Raw genomic sequence first — 18,718 nt, forward strand, 5'->3', positions numbered from 1 at the left:
AGCTGCTGTGCTGATACAGGAGTCGAGCCCAACCCCACAGTCACCCTGACACAGATCCAGTCCCAGGAAGGCCTCACCAGAGAAAGAGACCCACCCTCACCAGAGACTGAATCAGCTGAAGTTCCAGTGTTGTCTGGAACTAAGCTCACAGTCTGGTGAGAGGGCTGAGCCCTGGGCAGGGCGGAGACTATAGGGGCTATGCTGGTGCTGAGGCAGAATCTGCTGAGAGCCAGGAGGTAGGCTTGAGTAGCAGTGGCCCAGGTGGGGGAGGGGTACAGGCTCATTGGAGCTAACAACCACAACACACAAAGCTAGTTGATTAGCAAGTTGTTCTGGGGTCATCTATGGACCAGGGAACAGGCCAGGCAAGTGAAGAACCTGATCCTCCTTAAATCATACCACCTGGGACTTCTTAAGCTTGGGATCCTGCAGCTTGGAAACAGTGCCCCGCTTTAAGGAGCTAAAAGTCAAGTAAAAGAAAGGCAAGATGAGCAGACAGAGAAAGGTGAGGACCATAAAAAGTTTCTTCAGTAACAAGGAAGACCGAGGTGCACCCTTAGAGGAAGATGTCAACATCAGAGCCCTTATATTTAAAGCTTCCAAGAAAAATATGAATTGGTCTCAGGCCATAGAGGTGCTCAAAAAGAACTTTGAAGAAAAAGTTAGAGAGGTAGAGGAAAAAATGGAAAGAGAAATGAGGGTGATGCAGGAAAGACATGAGAAAAAAGTCAACAGCTTGAAAAGTCAAAGTGGCCAAATGGAATAGGACGTACAAAAGCTCTCTGATGAAAATAATTGCCTAAGAATGAGGATTGAACAAATGGAAGCCAGTAACTTTATGAGAAACCAAAACACAATAAAGCAAATCCAAATGAATAAAAAAATAGAGGGCAATGTGAAATATCTTCTGGGAAAAACTGCTGACCTGGTAAAATAGGTCCAGGAGAGATCATTTGAAAATTATTGGTCTACATGAAAACCATGATCAAGGAAAGAGCTTAGACATCATCTTCCAAGATATTCTCAGGGAAAATTGCACTGAAATTCTAGAAGAAGAAGATAAAATAGAAATTGAAAGAATCCACTGATCACCTTCAGAAAGAGATCCCAAAAGGAAAACTCCTAGGAATATTATAGCCAAATTCCAAAACTCTCAGGTCAAGGAGAAAATATTGCAAGCTGCCAAAAAAGAAAGAATTCAAGTACTGTAGAGCCCCAGGCAGGATAGCACAAGATCTAGCAGCTTCTACATTAAAGGACCGAAGGGCATGGGATATCATATTCCAGAGGGCAAAGGAATTGGGATTACAACCAAGAATCACCTACCCAGCAAAACTCAGCATAATATTTCAGCGGAAAAAATGGGATTTTAATGAAAAAGAAGACTTTCAGATATTTGTAATGAAAAGACCTGAACTGAATGGCAAATTTGACTTTCAAATGAAAGACCCTAGAGAACCATAAAAAATTGGAGCTGGGGGACATACCTGGGGTCATACAGTGGGCGACTGTCTTGTGTCTAAGGCCGGGTTTTGGCTGGGATCCCCCTGGGTCCAGGGGTGATGCTTTGTCCACTGTGTCACCTAGCTAGGTGATGATATCTTTAGGGTTAAATTGAGGGGTGAAGGGAATGCACTGGGGGAGGGGGAAGGGCAGAGGTGAAATCCTACATGAAAGAAACAGGAAAAAGCTTATGGAGTGGGGGAAGAGATGGGAGAGGAGCAGGGCAGTAAATGAATTTTACACTCATCAGAAAAGGCTCAAAGACCTCAATATCATTAGAATTGGCTCAAGGAGGGAATAATGGAATAATCTCTCTAACCCTGCAGTAAAATAGGAGGGGAAGGGGATAAAGAGAGAGGGGCAAAAGAAGGAAGGGCAGAGTGGGGGAGGGGACAGACAGAAGCAAATCCCTTTTGAAGAGTGATAGGAGGAAAAAAGATGGATAATAGAATAAATATCATGGGGGAGGGAATAGGATGGAAGGGAAACTGTTAACAATAGTAATCATGAAAAAGAGAAAAGGGGGGAAAATTGTACAAAAAATATTTATAGCAACTCTTGGTGGAGGTTAAGAATTGAGAATCAAGGAAATGGCCATCAATTGAGGAATGATAGAAAAAGCTGTGCTATTTGATTGTAGTGCAATGGTCTTGTGCTACAGGAAATGACAAACAGGATGATCCCCGAAAAACCTGGAAAGACTAATGAATATAGATGTATAGTGAGGTGAGCAGAGCTGGGAAGACATTGTGCATAGTGAGAGCAGTATTGTTCATTGAGCAATTGTGAATGACTTAACTATTTTCAGCAATGCAATGATCCAAGACAATCCCAAGGAACTAATGATGAAGCTTACTATGCACCCCCATAGAAAGAACTGATAAAATGAACACTTGTGGATTGTACATATATAACCTGGTTGCAATCTTGTGGAGGGGGGAAGAAAGGGAGGGAGAAAAATTTAGAACTCTAAATCTTATGAAAATGAATGTTGAAAACTACCCTCACATATAAGTGGAAAAAATAAAATAAATGTTTGTTGATAAACAAAATTTTAAAAAATTGACCATGTAAATGATATGTTATGAATACTGAGAAGCTTGGAAAGATCTATATGAATGAATGCAGAATAAAGTAAACACAGCCAAAAAAACAACATATACAGCAACTACAACAATGCAAATGAAAATAATGACACTCCCTAAATCAAAAGTAAATATAGGGACAGCTAGGGGGTACAGTGGATAAAGCACTGGTCCTCGATTCAGGAGGACCTGAGTTTAAATCTGGCCTCTCAGACACTTGACATCTTACTATCTGTGTGACGCCGGGCAAATCACTTAACCCTCATTGCCCTGCCCCCCCAAAAAGTAAATATAACAAAAACATAAAGATCAAGTGGGACTCAAATGAAGATATATAAGAAGACACTCGTAACCTAACCCTTTGTAGAGGTGGGAATTCCATAGGTGTTATTCATTGCACATTTTCATGCTTTTTCAATATATTGATCTGTTGTGCTGACTCCTTTTTTGCTCCTCTTTAAAAATACTATTTTGTCATATCAAATGACTGTCTAAGAAGGGAAGGGGGAGGGATTCATGGGATATTATGATGTTGTAAAGAACAGAAAAATCAACAAAAACTTATTAAAAATAATCACAAACAAAAATGTTCAACCTCAAATTTGCAGGGTGTTTAAATGAAATATTTTAGAATTACCATTTTTGTACATTAAATTGGGGAGAATTTGAGTTACAGAATTCAGTGTTATTATAGCTGAGGGTCAACCTCTAAACTATTAAATATTACTGGTAGTATTGCAAAAAAAATGCAGTCTTTTTGAAGACCGTCTGACTGCATACAATAAGAATTGCATAAACAAGCTAGGTGGTCCAGTGGATAGAGCACGGCCTTGGATTCAGGAGGACCTGAGTTCAAATCTGGCCTTGGACACTTGACACTTACTAGCTGTGTGACCCTGGGCAAGTCACTTAACCCTCATTGCCCCACAAAAATAAAAAGATAAAATTAGAATTGCATAAACAATTATACCATTTGACCCAGAAATTAAATGATTAGAAATATGCCCTAATGGTGTGATAAAAAAGATTATGTGTGTAAATTCATACATATAACTATAAAAGAAACAAAGTTTGAGGTGACTTGGATTTCTGGGGAGACATGGATGAAAATTATATAGCGTGAGATGTAAAGTACGAAAAATCTATAAGTGTTATTTGTAACATTTAAAAAATTGGAAAGAATCCAAGTGACCAATGATTTAACAAATTGTGCTGTAATTGAATATAACAATGTTCAGAGTGACATATGAGAAATATGAACATGCAGAAAGTCATATGAAGCAATGCAATATGAAGAACTAAAATATTTGCACATAGTATAATAATACATAGTAGAAATATGAATGGGCAGAGATCAGAAAGGAACATAAAGGCAGATAATTTTTTAGTGCTTTCAACATAAGGTGGGCAATTAGGTGGCTCAGTGGATAGAATGCTGGTTTGGAGTCTGAAAGACAGTTCAAATCTGACCTCAACCACTTACTAAACTGTGTGACCCTGGGCAAGTCATTTAACCTCTGTTTACTTCAGTTTCCTCATCTGTAAAATGAGCTGGAGAAGGAAATGGCAAACCCCTTTCGGTATCTCCCAAGAAAACGGGCTCCTGAAGAGTCAGGTACAACTTATCAACTTAAGGTATTTTGGGGGAGGGAGAAATTGAATATATTCATATTGAGGTTTTTTTTGTTAATTTCCTCATAAGAATTTTTAAAACACACAAGCATGTTATTCCAACTCATTCTTTTTAAACAGAATTTCTTCTTTTTCTTTTTTGCATGAAAATGAGGGTTAAGTGACTTGCCCAGAGTCAAACAGCTAGTAAGTTTCAAGTGTCTGAGGCTGGATTTGAACTCAGGTCCTTCTGAATCCAGGGCTGGTGCTTTATCCACTGCACCACCTAGCTGCCCCCTAAACAGAATTTCTACACTGGATATGTTAAGGAAACACTCTAGAATTGTATGCCTGGATTTTTAACAATCTTGTAATAAATTAAGTTTCTTGCAATACTCTCCTGGAAAAGACAGAGAGATGTGGATTGGGTGAGGGTTCAACTTGTTTGAAGCTGAAGTTCAGTTGGATGAGACACTAAGAGTGTGGAGAGAAAGGTCACCCTGGAGGGAAGTCTCTAAGGACAGGTCACAGGGTATGTCCTTTGTCCTGTGCTGTTCCAAAATTTATTGATAAAACGTTGATCTAGTTGGAAATGTCATGCTCATTAAATTTGTGCACATCACACAACTGGGAGGGACTAACAACTTGGGGGATAAAATCAAGGTTCCAAAAAATGGATAGGCTAGAATAGTAGACCAAGGCTAACAAGATAAAAGTTAATAGGTGATAAATATTAAGTCCTATATTTGGGTTAAAAATCAGTTGTACAAATATGGCTAGGCTGCAGTTAATGTGAAAATAAGAAAGGAAGTATGCATTAATTAAGTGCCTGCTATGTGTCAGGCATAACTAAGCACTTTACAAATTTATCTCATTTGAATCTTACAGCCACCCTGAGAAATAGGGGTCATCATTATCCCCATTTTGCAGTTGAGGAAACTGAATCAGAAAGAAGTTAAATGACTTGCCCAGGGTCACATGGCTACTAAGTATTTATGGCTAAATTTGAACTCAGGTTTTCCTGACTCCAGGTCCAAGCACTGCTGTGCCACTAGCTGCCTCTAAGAAAACGGGGGATTTAGTGGTTTTGTTTTAACTATTAGCAGACTCTGCATGATTCAAGGTTGTGTTGTGCTCCATCTCAGGCTATATTAATTGAAACAAAGCATCCTTTGTAGTCTGATCAGATCCCATCTGAAGAATTATCTTCATTTCAGGGTGTCACACCCTAGGAAGGACATTAGCTGGAGTGAATCTACAGAAAGGTAGCTAGGAGAGTGAAGGGATTCAAAATAATGAAATATGGGGCAGATTTTCTAATGGGAAGAACACAAGATTTGGACACAGAGGTGGTCCTGACTCTGCTTGGAACTTGGGACTAATGACTTCTCTCTCTTTCAGTTCTCTCATCTGTAAAATAAGGGGAGTTGGCTTGGACGACCTCTAAATCATCCTTCTAAGTCAACCTTCCAGCTTTAACCTAACACCACCATCCTAAGAATGTTTAGGCTGGGAATGAGAAAGATGTAAGGACCACATGGAATTGGAAGGGAGCTTAGAGATTATTCAGGCTAAGCCCCTTCTTTTCAAGATGAGGAAAGGCTTTCATATGGAAGAAGGTTTAGACATTTTCTGCCTTGCCTCTATGGGGCAGAAGGTACACAACCGGATTTTGTCTCAATGGCAGGAAGAGCTTCCTAACAATTAGTTACCCAGTAATGGAGCAGATGGCCTCACTAGATAGTGAGCTTCCTGTCACTATAGATATACACAGAAAGGGGCAGCTAGATGGCGCAGTGGTAAAGCACCGGCCCTGGAGTCAGGAGTACCTGTGTTCGAATCTGGCCTCAGACACTAGACAATTACTAGCTGTGTGACCCTGGGCAAGTCACTTAACCCTCATTGCCCTGCAAAAAAAAAAAAAAGAAAAAGAAAAAGAAAAGATATACACAGCTGGTCTCTACAGATAGATTTAGAACTGACTGCTTCAGTAGAGGCTGTAGAATCACTGGTCAGGAAAATTGCTTCAGGTAGTATCGGGACTAGGTAAACAGTCATTCAATAAGCAATCATTAAGTGCCTATTATGTGTAAAGTGCTGTGTTAGATACTGGGATGAAAATCAAAATGAACCTGTTTCTGTCCTCAAAAATCTTATATTCTATCGGGGAAACCAATAAAAACACTTAAATATTATGTAAAATACTTATGCATTACTTGTAAATATTATATAAATGCAAAGTAATATGACTCTAGACATGAAAAATACTGAGACCCACAGATAGGAAGTGACTTCTCTAAGGTTCCATGGGAACTCGAGTTTCCTATTGCTGAGCACAGGGTTATTTCTACTAAAAACTAACCGTATTCTTTTCCAACCCATGCCAATCCCTCTTCACCGTGGTATGTCCTACCTGGGCCTGATGGAGCCGAGAACCAGCACATGGAGGCAGGGGAGCATAGCACAAGTAACAGAGTCGGTTGCAGTCATAAGAGCAGAGGGGAGGCAGCACCTGCTATATGTAGGAGAGTAGAGTGAGGACACCTGCTAGTCCTGAGGACCCCCATCCCCCGCCCCAGGCTGAGATGGGTCCTTCTGCTTTCCCATCTCCACCAGAGGCCAGGGAGCTAGACTCACGTGGCAGGACAAAGCTTGGCAGTGCCCTCGAGATACTGAGCAGGGGCAGAGCATGGTGGGAATAGAGAAATGCTCAGGAGGGCAGCGGGTACTGTGGCCAGCAGAGCAGAGGAGGCGCCTGTAAGAGATTTTAGGGAGCAATATCTTCAGAAAGAATGAAGAGATCTTTGTATTGCTAGACCTCAGCTCTCCCTCCTTGGACCACAGCTCTTTCTGGGCTTCTGGGTAGAGGAGGCACAGTCCCCACAGAGCACAGCCTTGACTCTGTGACTTCCCAAGGTTTCCCTGGAGTGGAGGCCCCATCCTCAGCCTCCTCCCAACTCCTCACCTGTTGAGTTCTTTAAGCTGTTGAACCAAGACTTGCTGCTCATTCCAGGCACGGTCCCTGCTGCTCTGAAGCTGGATTTTTTCCTCTCTGGTTGAAAAGCATGACAAGAATTGAAACCCCTTCTTCCCTTCCTCCCACACCCTCTTCTGCTCCTTATCCAGAGAATCACCCTATCGGGCTTCCCAGGTCATGAAGCATCACTGGGGACAGGCTGACCCACTGCCTATGGAATGTAGGACTGATAAACCTGGAAGAGATGAGGGTAGGGATGGAGCTGGATGCCTGCAACCTCTAATAAGCCCTCACATTCACACCCTACTCTGTACAACTTGTCTACCTGGATCCTCACAGAACCCCTGAGATTATTCCTATTTTATAGGTGAGAAAACTGAAACTCAAAAGGAAGTGACTTGCCCAAGGTCACAAATTTGGTTAGTGACAGAGCTGTGACTAGAATATGAATCTACTGATGAACACACAGGCATACAGAGTGTTAAACTTGGAAGGAATTTTTGAGATAATCTAATTAAATCCTCTCTTTAGACAGAGATAAGGCCCAGAGAGGAGAAATTACTTCCAAGGTCAGAATTATTAGAATGGAGTCTTCTTGAGGGTAGAAACTATGTCTCATATTTTATATTTATATTTCCTTGTACTCCCTACAATTTCTAGCACATAGTAGGTGCTTATTGAATATCTGTTGAATGAATAGAGCCCTGATCTTGGCTCCCAAGGTCAAGTTTCTTTCTAGCCATCACAGATTGATTGGGTAGGATGTGGTGAGGGAAGTGAAAGGGCAATACCCAGGTTAGGAAAGTTAGGTTTGGGGTCAGTCAGGGTAGAAGTCCCAACAACAAGCATTTATTAAGCACCTATTGTGTGCAGAAGGTTTTGCTAAGTGCTTGGGGAGATAAAAGGTTTAGATATGGCACAAAGTTTATAGTCTTGTAGAGGGATAGGATAATGTAGTAACAACAATAATAATGATGATAATAACTGGTATTTATATAGTACTTTAAGGTTGACAAAGCACTTTATAAATATTGTCTCATTTTATCTTCACGACTCTGGGAGGTAGGTGCTATTATTATTATTCCCATTTTATGGATGAAGAAACTGAAGCAGGCAGAGGTTTTCACCGGGGTACATCAGAGAGTTGGATTTTTTTTTTAAATGGTATATGAGGTCTGAAGGGGAAGGTTGTTATCAAAAAGATGGTGGCAAGGATAGGGTCCCCACCTAAGCTGTTGGTTCTCCAGCATGAACTCCTGTAGCATCCCATAGAGGCTTCTCTCAGCCCAGCCAGATCGGGACCTCTTGCTCCTAGAGGCTACAGGAGGAATAGAGGAGAAAGGGGATCTTTACAGTTACCTAGAAGCTCTGTGGGAAGCTTGGAGATCCACTTCTGGGTGGGGGGTTGTTGGAATCTCTGCACTTCCTCCCACTCCCCATCAGATCCATAACTAAGGTGGCACAACCCAGGCTTCATCCCAGGAAGCTGAAATTTAGAAAGCATTAATGGCAAATCCAGAGTGCGCTTCTTTACCATGGTGGCTACACATTGGATGAACTTCTCCATGGCTTGATTGGTTCTACTTCATCTTATCCTTACCACCCCATTGCATCATGTCCACAAATCCCTTGTCATAGGTCTCTTTCCCAATGCTCATACCCCTGTGACCCAGAGGCTTCTCCAGCCTCTGTTTCAGCATCAAATTCTCCTGACGGAGCTGCTGGATCTCCTCCTCAAGTCCAAGAGGCTGCGGACCAAGGGGACCCTATAAAGCAAAGCTTGGGGGGGTTAATGGGAGGGATGGCCAACTTCTGCTTTGAGCCCAGCTTAACCCTAACTCTAATCTATGTAGTTAGAGTATGGAATTTAGAACTGAAAGGGATCGTAGAGGCCATCTAAATCAAATCCCAACATTTTATAGATAAAGAAACTGAGGCCCAGAGAGTTAAAGCTATTTGCTTTAAGGTCACATAGACAGTAGATATTAGACCTAGAATTCAAACCCAGGTGCTCATTATTAATCCAGCACTCTTGCCACTAAACCAGTTGCTACCCTAGCTCCAGCTGTAATAGTCCCTAATCTCAGCCTCAGTCTTCCCTTCACCCCCTACTTGACCCCAGCCTCCTCAAGACTGTCCCAACTAAATTGTGCTCACCTTAGGCATGGGCCGGGTGGTGACCTTCTGAGCTCGGCTGGCATAGCGTAGTGTATTGAGTGTTTCTGGGAGGCACTGGGCTGAAGGGGACACGCAGGCCACCTGTGTCAGGGTCAGAGCTTAGTTGGAAGACGGAAGAAAGGGGAATAAAAAGGCCCTTCTTCCTGAATCTCCGCTTTCCACCCCAAGCAATCTGTATGCCTGCTCGGTCCTTCTCCTTTAGACCTATCCATGGGGGCCAGACAGGAGCACAGGACTGAAAGATTTTGAGTAACTAGTGATCCCTGACTCTAGGATCCCTTCCCTGTGTCCCACCAGTACCATGAGGGTGATTCCACCACCACCCAGAGAATCTGCCAGCAGTTGGGTGAGCTTGCTGTCCCTGTAGGGGATGTGGTTCTTCTTCTGCCGTGGGTCCAGTAGCAGAGAGATGCAGTGGCCTGTGGGGAGGTAGGGTGATGAGTTCCATGGAAATCCATGGTGCCTCCATATTCCCCAAGGACCTTTCAAGGGGGCTGAGAAGCCAAGGGATGGGATAGAATGTAGAACTGGGAGCAACCTTGGAAATCATCTGGTACATCTCCATCATTTAAAAGATGAAGAAGACCGAGGCCCAGAAAGTCTAAACGACCTGGACAAGGTCACACATGTAGGAATCATAAGAGCTAGAATTTGAACCTCGGTCCTCTGATTCAAATGCAATGCTATTTCTCCAAATCTGTCCTTCTTCTCAGGCTATACCCTGCATATCCAAGCCCTCCCCATTCTTCAAGGCCCAGCTCAGAGTTCCACCTCCCACGGGAATCCTTCCCTGATTATCCTACTACTTCTTCCTCTAAATTCTTATTGAACTTAAGAGGATATAACAAAATCAAGTTCTGAGTGGTCTAAAACCTATTCATTGCTCTTGCTGTTGAGGAATAATAGTCTTCTGGGAGAATGTAGTCTAGGGGAAAGAACTTTAGACAGTCGGGAGATACGGATTCTGTTTCTATTTGTATTTACTGAATATTTCTCATTACATGAGAAGCAGTGTGGCATAATGGATAGAGAGCCAGCCTCATAATCTAGAAAACCTGGGTTCAAATTCTTCCTCTGTGTGACCTTGGACAAGTCACTTAACCTCTTGGCACCCCAGGCAACTATCGAAAACCATAAGTTGTAGATCAGGGATTGATCTGCATTAACAGAGGGAGTTTTTTCACTGACAATTTCCTATGGACTGAAATCTCAGGTCTGGTCCAATAACCAAACCAAATCCCAAACAACCTATCCCATATTAGATGCCAGTTTGGAGCTATAACTAAATATTGTTTGACAATGCATAAGGCATCTCCCCTTTTTGATCTTCAGTTCCCTCAATTATAAATGAGGGAGTCAAAGCAGGATGGTTTCTAAGGCTCTTGTCTCTAAAATTCCATGTTCTAATGGGCCATTGTGCTCTGACATTCTCTGACTCTATGGTATCACAAGACTATAAGCCACCTCTAATGGGGACCAGGTCTTCTCCTGCCCCCTTCACTGCACAGAGAGGGCTAAATACACAGGAGGTTCTTAATAAAAAAATTAAATATATTGATTAATGGAAGTTAGAAGAGGAGAGTCCATGTGGAGAAGACATGTCAGAGGCCCCAGTCCAACCTTCTTGGCTTACCCAGGGCTAGCAAGCTGCGGTTGATGTTGCTGGCCTCCAGCATCAGCTCTCCTCGGGAACGTGTGGCTGCTACTTTCTCACTGCCCGCCAGATCTACAAAGCACAGCTTTCCAAATGTCTGCTCTTTGGGCCTGCTGGGGGATGCCTGTTGAAGGAGGAGTGCTGGATGGGGGCATCCTGGGCCTGCCTCCTCCTTTCTGGAGCCCACTTGAGAGATACTGCCTTCCTCCCACCCAAAGAGGATGGGAAATTTAAAGCTGAAAGGGGCCTGAGTAGTCATCTGGCCTAACCACTTTGTTTTATAGACGAGGAAACTGAAGCCCAGAGAGTTTAGTGAATTAAGTGCTCAAGGTTATATAGATAGTGGAACCAGGATTTAAACCTAGGTCTGCTGGTCCCCAATCTAGCATTTTCCATGGTACCATGATTCTGGAGCTGAAACCCACAACACTCATGAGTGAGCCTGAACCATATTAAAATTAATTGGGAAATATTTAGCAAAATAGATAAAAATACAATAGGACATAGATAATGTTAATATGTGGTTTTCTAAGTCAATGTGTGGCCTGCAGAGATCTTTATGTACCATCGAGTGACCCCTGTTTCTATCTTCTGAGTTTAACCCATTGGCACAGATCCTGTAATGTAAACCATACTTAAGAGATCTTTTAGTAACATTTCTGATAGCCTCTGCTTAAAGTCCCTCCAGTGATGGGGGACTCACTACCTTATGAAGCAGCCCATTCCACTTGGGGCAGCTTTAATCTTTAGGATGTCTTCCTCATGTTGAACTGAATTTTTTTTCTGCCACTTTTATCCATTATTCCTAGCTGTATCCTCTGAGGCTTAAGCAGAACAAACCTCATCAAATTTTTTCCACATAATAGTCTTTTAAATACTAGAAGATAATCCTCATGTTCCTTTGAAGGGAAACACTGGGGACCTTCTGAAGAGTTCCCAGATATCTTTGTGTGACCAATCTGTCATTTGGTATAGAATTGAATTATCTGAACTATTTGAGGGGGAAGTAGTGGTTACCAGTGGGCCAAAATAACAAACCCTAGTTATTTCTATTTGTTGTTCAGTCATTTTCAACTTTTCATGACCCCATTTGGGACTTTCTTGGCAAAGGTACTGGAATGGTTTGCCATTTCCTTTTCCAGTTCAGTTTTACAGATGAGGAACCTGAGGCAAACAGGATTAAGTGACTTGCCCAGGGTCACACAGCTAGTAAGTGTCTGAGGCCAGATTTGAATTCGGGTCTTCCTGACTCCAGATCCAGCACTCTATCTACTGTGCCACCTAGCTGACCCAGTTATTTCTACTGGGCTTTACCAATCCCTTCTCTTTAGTCCATATTCCTCCTCCTCCTCTTTCCTGCTCTGTGTACCTGCCCCCATCTTAGCAGAATTAATTTTCAAACTAAGTACAGCTCAGGCTGTGTTAACTGGAGAGATGAGTCAGGTGGGGAATTATCCTGAAATTAAAATTATTAAATTAAAATTATCCTGAAAGGCAAGAAACAAATGGGAGATGATTCACTGGTGAATAATTGAAAGATGAATTTATTTGAGCCTGAAAGTCGGGCAATGTCTGGCACCTTTCCTCTGGGGGCTTCTCTTCTAAGATAACTGTCCTGGATATTGTATCCTGCCACCCTCTGCTCCCTCAGACATCCACAAAATGCTCCACCCCCGCCCAATACACTCCTTTCTTTGTGAGGCCAACTCACAACAGGCCACTGAATGTGGATGGTGAACAGTGCATGGCTACGGCTGGAGACTTCATTCAGAGTGTGAGCTGAACTCCGACGACGTTTCAGACCTGGGGAAGACAGTGATATGGGCAAACATTAGATCCTTCATCCAGGAGCTATGCAGGAGGAGAAGTAGACATATCCTCATCCCCAGGCTGGGTCCTTTGGGTGGTAGAAGAGTGAAGTAGCTAAGGAATCTCTTGGCCTAAGAAACATGTATATTCATTTCCATCTTGAAAAGTATCTTCATATTGCCTATAGTATGGCTTTTGATTTTAACAAGCTACATTACATTTATATCTTACTTTGGGTTTACAAAATGTATTCGGATCTAAGTTTTCATTTTATCCTTACAACATCCCAAAGAGATAGTCAGGGTAGAGATTATTATCCCTGGAATTTCAGCTTCAATAGACTCTCCCACAGAGACTATAGATACTATTACTGTATGTTTAAGAGGCAATGAAATTTTGTCATTACAATTTAACTGTTATTCTTTGAGGAGTCTGTGAGGAGAAAGAGAACTTAACATTTGTTCTTGAGGGACTATTAACTGTGATATCTGAAGACAAGAAAGAAAAAAAGGGTTTAAGAGAATTTATTTCCTTAGAGAATTGGGCTCAACTTTTGTCTTTTAAAGAAACAAGAAGAGAATTCCCTAGAAAAGTCTTTAATTGGCATCCAGAGAAAACTAAATGGTGGGGCTTTGTTTACAGAACTGAGGAGAAGTTAGTAATTGGAGTGTTGGTTAAACATAATATGGCTTTCTCATAGCTGTTACATTATAAATAATTATATGTGTCTGGCTTTTTATTGTTGATTATACTGTTAATAAATAGTATAGTCATTATTCCTGATGTTTATTTAAGCCTAGGCTATGAGGGAATTTGATATAAAGAGATGCTCCAAAGTCTATGAAAACATGGGAAAATAAATTTCTCCAGATAATTAAATAAAATTTAATTAACTAGGATGGGAGCTCAATGTTAATTGATCAATAAAAGAGATATTATGCTTTTAGTAACTAATAAGGAAATATCAAAATATTCCCTTTAAACCCCAGTAGGAAAATAAGAAAAATAAACTAGTAACAGGTCAAAGAGGCAATCACTCCACTTAAGCTACATGTGAGGATAGTTCATACCTAAACCCCTGCTAAATCCCAATTTTAAGGATGAAGAAACTGAAGACCAGAGGTTAAATGACCTACCCAAGGTCACAGGAAACTAAGACTGAAACTTATGACTCCTAATTCTGGTCCAGTGTACTTTCTACTATATTACTAGATAACCGAGTGCTGAATTTGGGGTCTGAGGACTTGAATTTGTATCTAGGCTCTGCTTTGTACCATTTGTGTGTCCTTCAGTAAGTTACTTTGCATTTATAACTGTCAGTTTCCACATTTGTGAAATGAGGGAGTTGAACTACATGACTTCTAAGGTCCTTTCCAGATCTATAGCTTTATGGACTTGTGATTTACTTTCTCTATGCTTTTGTTCATATAATTCTCTTTCCCCAGAGTGCCTTCCTCCACCCCAGATGTGCCTGTTGAAAGTTTACCCATCCTTTAAGGTCCAAATCAAATATCACCTTTTTCATAAAGATTGTGCCCCCTGAACTTTCCTTTGAATTCAAATATCATGTTCTGCTTTCAATTGCCCCTAGTATCTTTAGCCTATATTTCCTAATGGACTTAAGGTCCTTGGGAACAGGGACTGGGTCTCATACTCATCTTTACCCCTTTCCCCATCTGATTCCTAGGAGCTAAGTCATCATCGGGCAGAGTAACTCAAGACGATTATTAAATGGTGCTCCCAATCCCAAGGACACCTGGGCTCTGTACCTTCCAACAAGAGTTCCATCACTTCCTCGAATGTACCAAATTTGACTGATTTCAGTTTTTCCACATAAAAGCCCCGAGTCTTGTTCCAGCGAACAGGAAGGTGATGGTGGGGTCCTCGACTCAACAGGTCCCTAACCTGGAGGGTCAAGTGAAGAGGAAAGAGATACATGCCCCCTGCCCATGAATCCCTTATCCTATTACTCCCAGGTAGGAAAACCCTGTTTCCAGTCCTGAATCCACCTCCATGACAACAAACCCCTCATCCATATCTTCAACCTAATTTTCATGTCCATCTTAATCTGATACTCCCTCCCCAAGGCCCAAAGAAAAGGCCCTTGAGCAAGAAGATCTTGTTTACTTTCTCTACCCCATTTGGCCCCACCTGTTCATTGTAGATTTCTAAGTAAGAGGCACTGAGAGTAATGGGTGTCCCGACATGCTGGACTTTATCCAAGAGACAGGCAAAGGACCGCTGCATGAGCCCAGTCAGGCTGTGGGGCACAGGTTCCCCTTCTCCCTACAAGGAAAGGGAAGCCTGAGGGTGGAGGTTAAGTCTAGAACCAAGTAATGGTAGAGTGGTAGAAAAAGCAGTATGTCAGGCTCCATGAAACCTGGATCCTTCATGAGACTGGCTCTGTCACTAATTGACTCTGCGATTCAACTGACAAGTCACTTTTTTTTTACTTTAAGTTTCATTCTCTTCTTTATTTGTAAAAATAGGGATAACAACACTTTCCCTGCCTACCTCATAGGACTATTATGAGGATCAAATAAGAGGTAAAACAACTCTGAAAACTGCAATGGAACACACTTACTTTTGATCCCTACAGTATTTGGTCTAAGTCACCTTTGCCAGCATAAACCTGGAATAATTTAGTCTAGTTGCTGCTACATAGACTTCTTCTGAAGATCTAACCTTAAATTTTCATGCTATGGCTCAAGGCTATTTGTTACATTCATTTAATCTTTTAAATTTTTGAGCACTGGATCGACAATGAATGTTACTATTGGTCAGTCACTTTAGTGAGCTCTAAATCTCTGGTTGGTTCCATAGATAGGAATGGAGTGGTACTTACCTGGGGAGAAGGCCCCGTCAGAGTGTAGGTCTTTCCAGAGCCTGTCTGCCCAAAGGTGAAGGTTGTGCAGGAGAAACTGAAAGAAGGAGAGGCTGGAGCACAGGTGCTGAGATTAGGGGCCAGGGGTAGATAGTACCCAGAGACTGGGGATTGTATAGAAGGAATAGGAGAGAAGGGCTAGGTCATAAATTGGGGCTAAGTGAGAGAAAGGGAATGTCAGGAAAAGTCAGGGAGTGGAGGGACTTGGAGCTGGAAGAGAAGGTTTGGGGCTTCTCTACCCCAGTGCTGGCCCCAGGAAGTCCTCACTCTGCAGGAGAGAGTTGTACTGGTTGGGAAATGAAGGGAAAAAGAGGGATTAGGGTCCAAGAGAGGGAAATGGCAGTGGGAGGCTGAGAGGATGAAATAGACAGGAACCTTACCCACGGAGAGCAAGCTCCACCAGACGCTGGACTCCACTACCCTGGAACACCTCGTCCTGAGTGCGGGCTCCATCCAACACTACACTGAAGTGGAAAGCAACTTCCCGGCCACCACCTAGAGGACTCACCTGGGGATGTGTGGAAGCTCAGGTATGTGTGTGTGTGTGTGTGTGTGTGAGAGAGAGAGAGAGAGAGAGAGAGAGAGAGAGAGAGAGAGAGAGAGAGAGAGAGAGAGAGAGAGAGAGACAGAGACAGAGAGAGAGACAGAGAGAGAGACAGAGAGAGAGACAGAGAGAGAGAGAGAGAGAGAGAGAAAGAGAGAGAGACAGAGACAGAGACAGAGACAGAGACACACAGAGAGAGAGAGAGACAGAGAAACAGAGACAGACAGACAGACAGACACAGAGACACAGAGACAGAGAGAGAGACACACAGAGAGAAAACAGGGGAGGGAGGGAGGGAGAGAGACAGAGAACAAAAGAGAGAAAGATAGTGAAAGTGAAAACAAATTGAGAGGAGGGAATGTGTGTAGGGGGAGGGCAAGGGGTCTGAGGAATCCAGATGGAGACTTAGACAAAGCTAGGGTGTCTGTGATTAATTCCTTTACCCATAGCCCCGGGAGACTGGACGGGAGAGAAAATTCCCTCTCTGAGCAAAAGAAAGGGAAATTCAGGCTAAGCCTGGGCTCAGAACAGAGGAAATTGTAGAAACAGTGAAGGGAGAAATCTGTGTGGGAGGGGGGTAGATGGGGAGAGTCTTACCCGCAGAGTCCTGGGGTCAGAGCAGTGAAGAACACTTTGCTCCCCTCTGCGCAGCTCAGCCTGGTTCATGGGGCGGACTCTGCAGAGGTAGAATCTTACTCTCTGGTCCCTGCTCTGACTTCACCCAGCACTGATGTCCCTTCCCTTCCACTGATTTTCTTAGCTCACCCCCAGCTATCTCCCTTTCCCTCAGATTCAAACAGGATTGTGCCCTCATAATTCCTTACCTAAGTACCACCTGGATAGGTGTTTCCATTCCTTCTGCCCTCTCTCCTGGGGCCTGGGGAAGGTCCCTAAAGAAAGTCACCGAAGTCACCACCTCCTCACAGCTATGCCCACCTAGCCTACTCCTCTCCTCATCCCTGTCCATCCCACCAGCTCCATCTGGAGCCATGAAGTCTGTGGGCACAGGGTACGCTGTGACTCACCCAGTGGGACATTGGAAGGGTTCTCCATTTCTGACTTCCATGCTGGATCATGTACCTGCTATGACCATAGCTGGGCTTTTGTCTGGGGAAGGCCAGTTCATGAGATGAAGCAGTCTAAGTTCTCACACCTGGAGGAGAGGAGACTTTCCTCTTCTTCTACAACCCCTCCTCCCTGGTGCCCCACCTCCTCCCCTCACTCCTACAAGGTTAAAAACACACTCCCCATACAGGAAGCCATCTTGGATCTGCCCAAGGCTGCCAACCAGTGGGTAGTTAAAGATTTACCCCTGCAGAATGTCTGGAACAGGTTTACCACATGAGTGAGTTAAGAGCAAGGTGGAGCCTTGAGGTAACATATTCATAAGGGACCCCCTTCAATAAGAAGTTTTGCTTATGATGCTTTTTAGAAAGAAATGAGATGGAGTGTCTTTTGGGGACAATTGCCCTTTCTATTCTTGTAAGAATAAGGATTGTAGAAGGTTAGACTAGGAAGAGCCCTAAAAACCATCCGGTCCAATTCACTTGCTTTACAGATGGGGAAAGTGAGGCACGAATAAGGGAAGTTATTTTCTCAAAGTCAGACAGTGGGAAAAGTAAGAATAGAACTCAGGTCTCCTGAGCCTGAACCTGACATCCTTTGACACAAAATTACTTGAATCCCTTTGTTTTTTACTTGAGTTATCCCCAAGGTTCTAGTCCCCTCTGGCTACTAAGCTGAGAGGGTTAGAATTTGCCTCAGGTCTGACGTCCAAACTCAAAGGAAGATAGAATTTCCCTAGCTCCCAGTTTTACTTTCTTCTAAACCCAGGGCTGAACTTGGCAGAGAAGACTCTCCTCCCCTTTCCCTCCCCCTTGCCCCAGGAAGTGTGTGTGTGTGTGTGTGTGTGTGTGTGTGTGTGTGTGTGTGTGTGTTAGTTGGAGGGGTAGTGGAGATCTGGTTAAACATTGTCGGACTGTCTAGGGAAAAAAATGTCTAAATACCAAGACTGGTCTGCAGAGGAGCTAGCCTCTTTAACTCCTTAAAGTCTGGTTCTAAATAAGCTGGGCACACAGGGAAAATATGGAACAATTTGTGTGTTCCCAATCCTACATGAAGTTATAAGCATATACCCTGCCCTGTGCCAATGGTGGAAACTCCAATAGTAAACTTATTCAAGGAAAGACTTCTCCAGGGATGGAGGGTCCTGTAAGCCTCACTGAGATCACCCCTGTCTGAAAGAATTTGCTTCTTTGGATCTCAGCAGACTCAATTTCACTTACAAATTCACTTGGGTTGATAAATTTCTGTTATGAGGCACATACCCCTTAGAGTAAATTAGTTGGATTGGACGGCTCTCTTCCTACCATTGAGAAGAGGAGAAGGGACAAAGGGAATAAGTATTTAGTGCTTACAATGTACTAGGCATTGTGCTAAGCACTTTACAAATATTATGGCATTTAGTCCTCAT

General features: G+C 42.9%; 1 protein-coding gene across 8 annotated transcripts in view; it reads right to left on the reverse strand.

Annotated features, from left to right (window-relative positions):
- KIF12 (kinesin family member 12) overlaps positions 1–17,507 on the reverse strand; it is a 33,184-nt gene extending 15,677 nt beyond the window's left edge. For 4 of the 8 annotated variants that reach the window (XM_043980228.1, XM_043980223.1, XM_043980225.1 and 1 more), the window contains exons 1-16: positions 17,271–17,507; positions 17,070–17,135; positions 16,843–16,921; positions 16,082–16,209; positions 15,663–15,738; positions 14,969–15,103; positions 14,587–14,722; positions 12,720–12,811; positions 10,988–11,132; positions 9,655–9,773; positions 9,334–9,435; positions 8,837–8,942; positions 8,404–8,494; positions 7,165–7,251; positions 6,837–6,954; positions 6,613–6,714 (exon numbers count right to left, since the gene is read on the reverse strand). In XM_043980228.1, coding sequence (XP_043836163.1) covers positions 6,613–6,714; positions 6,837–6,954; positions 7,165–7,251; positions 8,404–8,494; positions 8,837–8,942; positions 9,334–9,435; positions 9,655–9,773; positions 10,988–11,132; positions 12,720–12,811; positions 14,587–14,722; positions 14,969–15,103; positions 15,663–15,738; positions 16,082–16,209; positions 16,843–16,921; positions 17,070–17,135; positions 17,271–17,311 — 1,623 coding nt within the window. In that variant the 5' untranslated portion in view covers positions 17,312–17,507. The remainder of the gene's footprint in view (positions 1–6,612; positions 6,715–6,836; positions 6,955–7,164; positions 7,252–8,403; positions 8,495–8,836; positions 8,943–9,333; positions 9,436–9,654; positions 9,774–10,987; positions 11,133–12,719; positions 12,812–14,586; positions 14,723–14,968; positions 15,104–15,662; positions 15,739–16,081; positions 16,210–16,842; positions 16,922–17,069; positions 17,136–17,270) is intronic. The other 4 variants (XM_043980224.1, XM_043980226.1, XM_043980222.1 and 1 more) reach the window with 2 other exon arrangements.
- Between the last annotated feature and the right edge of the window lie 1,211 nt (positions 17,508–18,718).

The sequence above is a fragment of the Dromiciops gliroides genome, chromosome 2, assembly GCF_019393635.1.
Source record: "Dromiciops gliroides isolate mDroGli1 chromosome 2, mDroGli1.pri, whole genome shotgun sequence".
NCBI classification, from domain to species: domain Eukaryota; kingdom Metazoa; phylum Chordata; class Mammalia; order Microbiotheria; family Microbiotheriidae; genus Dromiciops; species Dromiciops gliroides.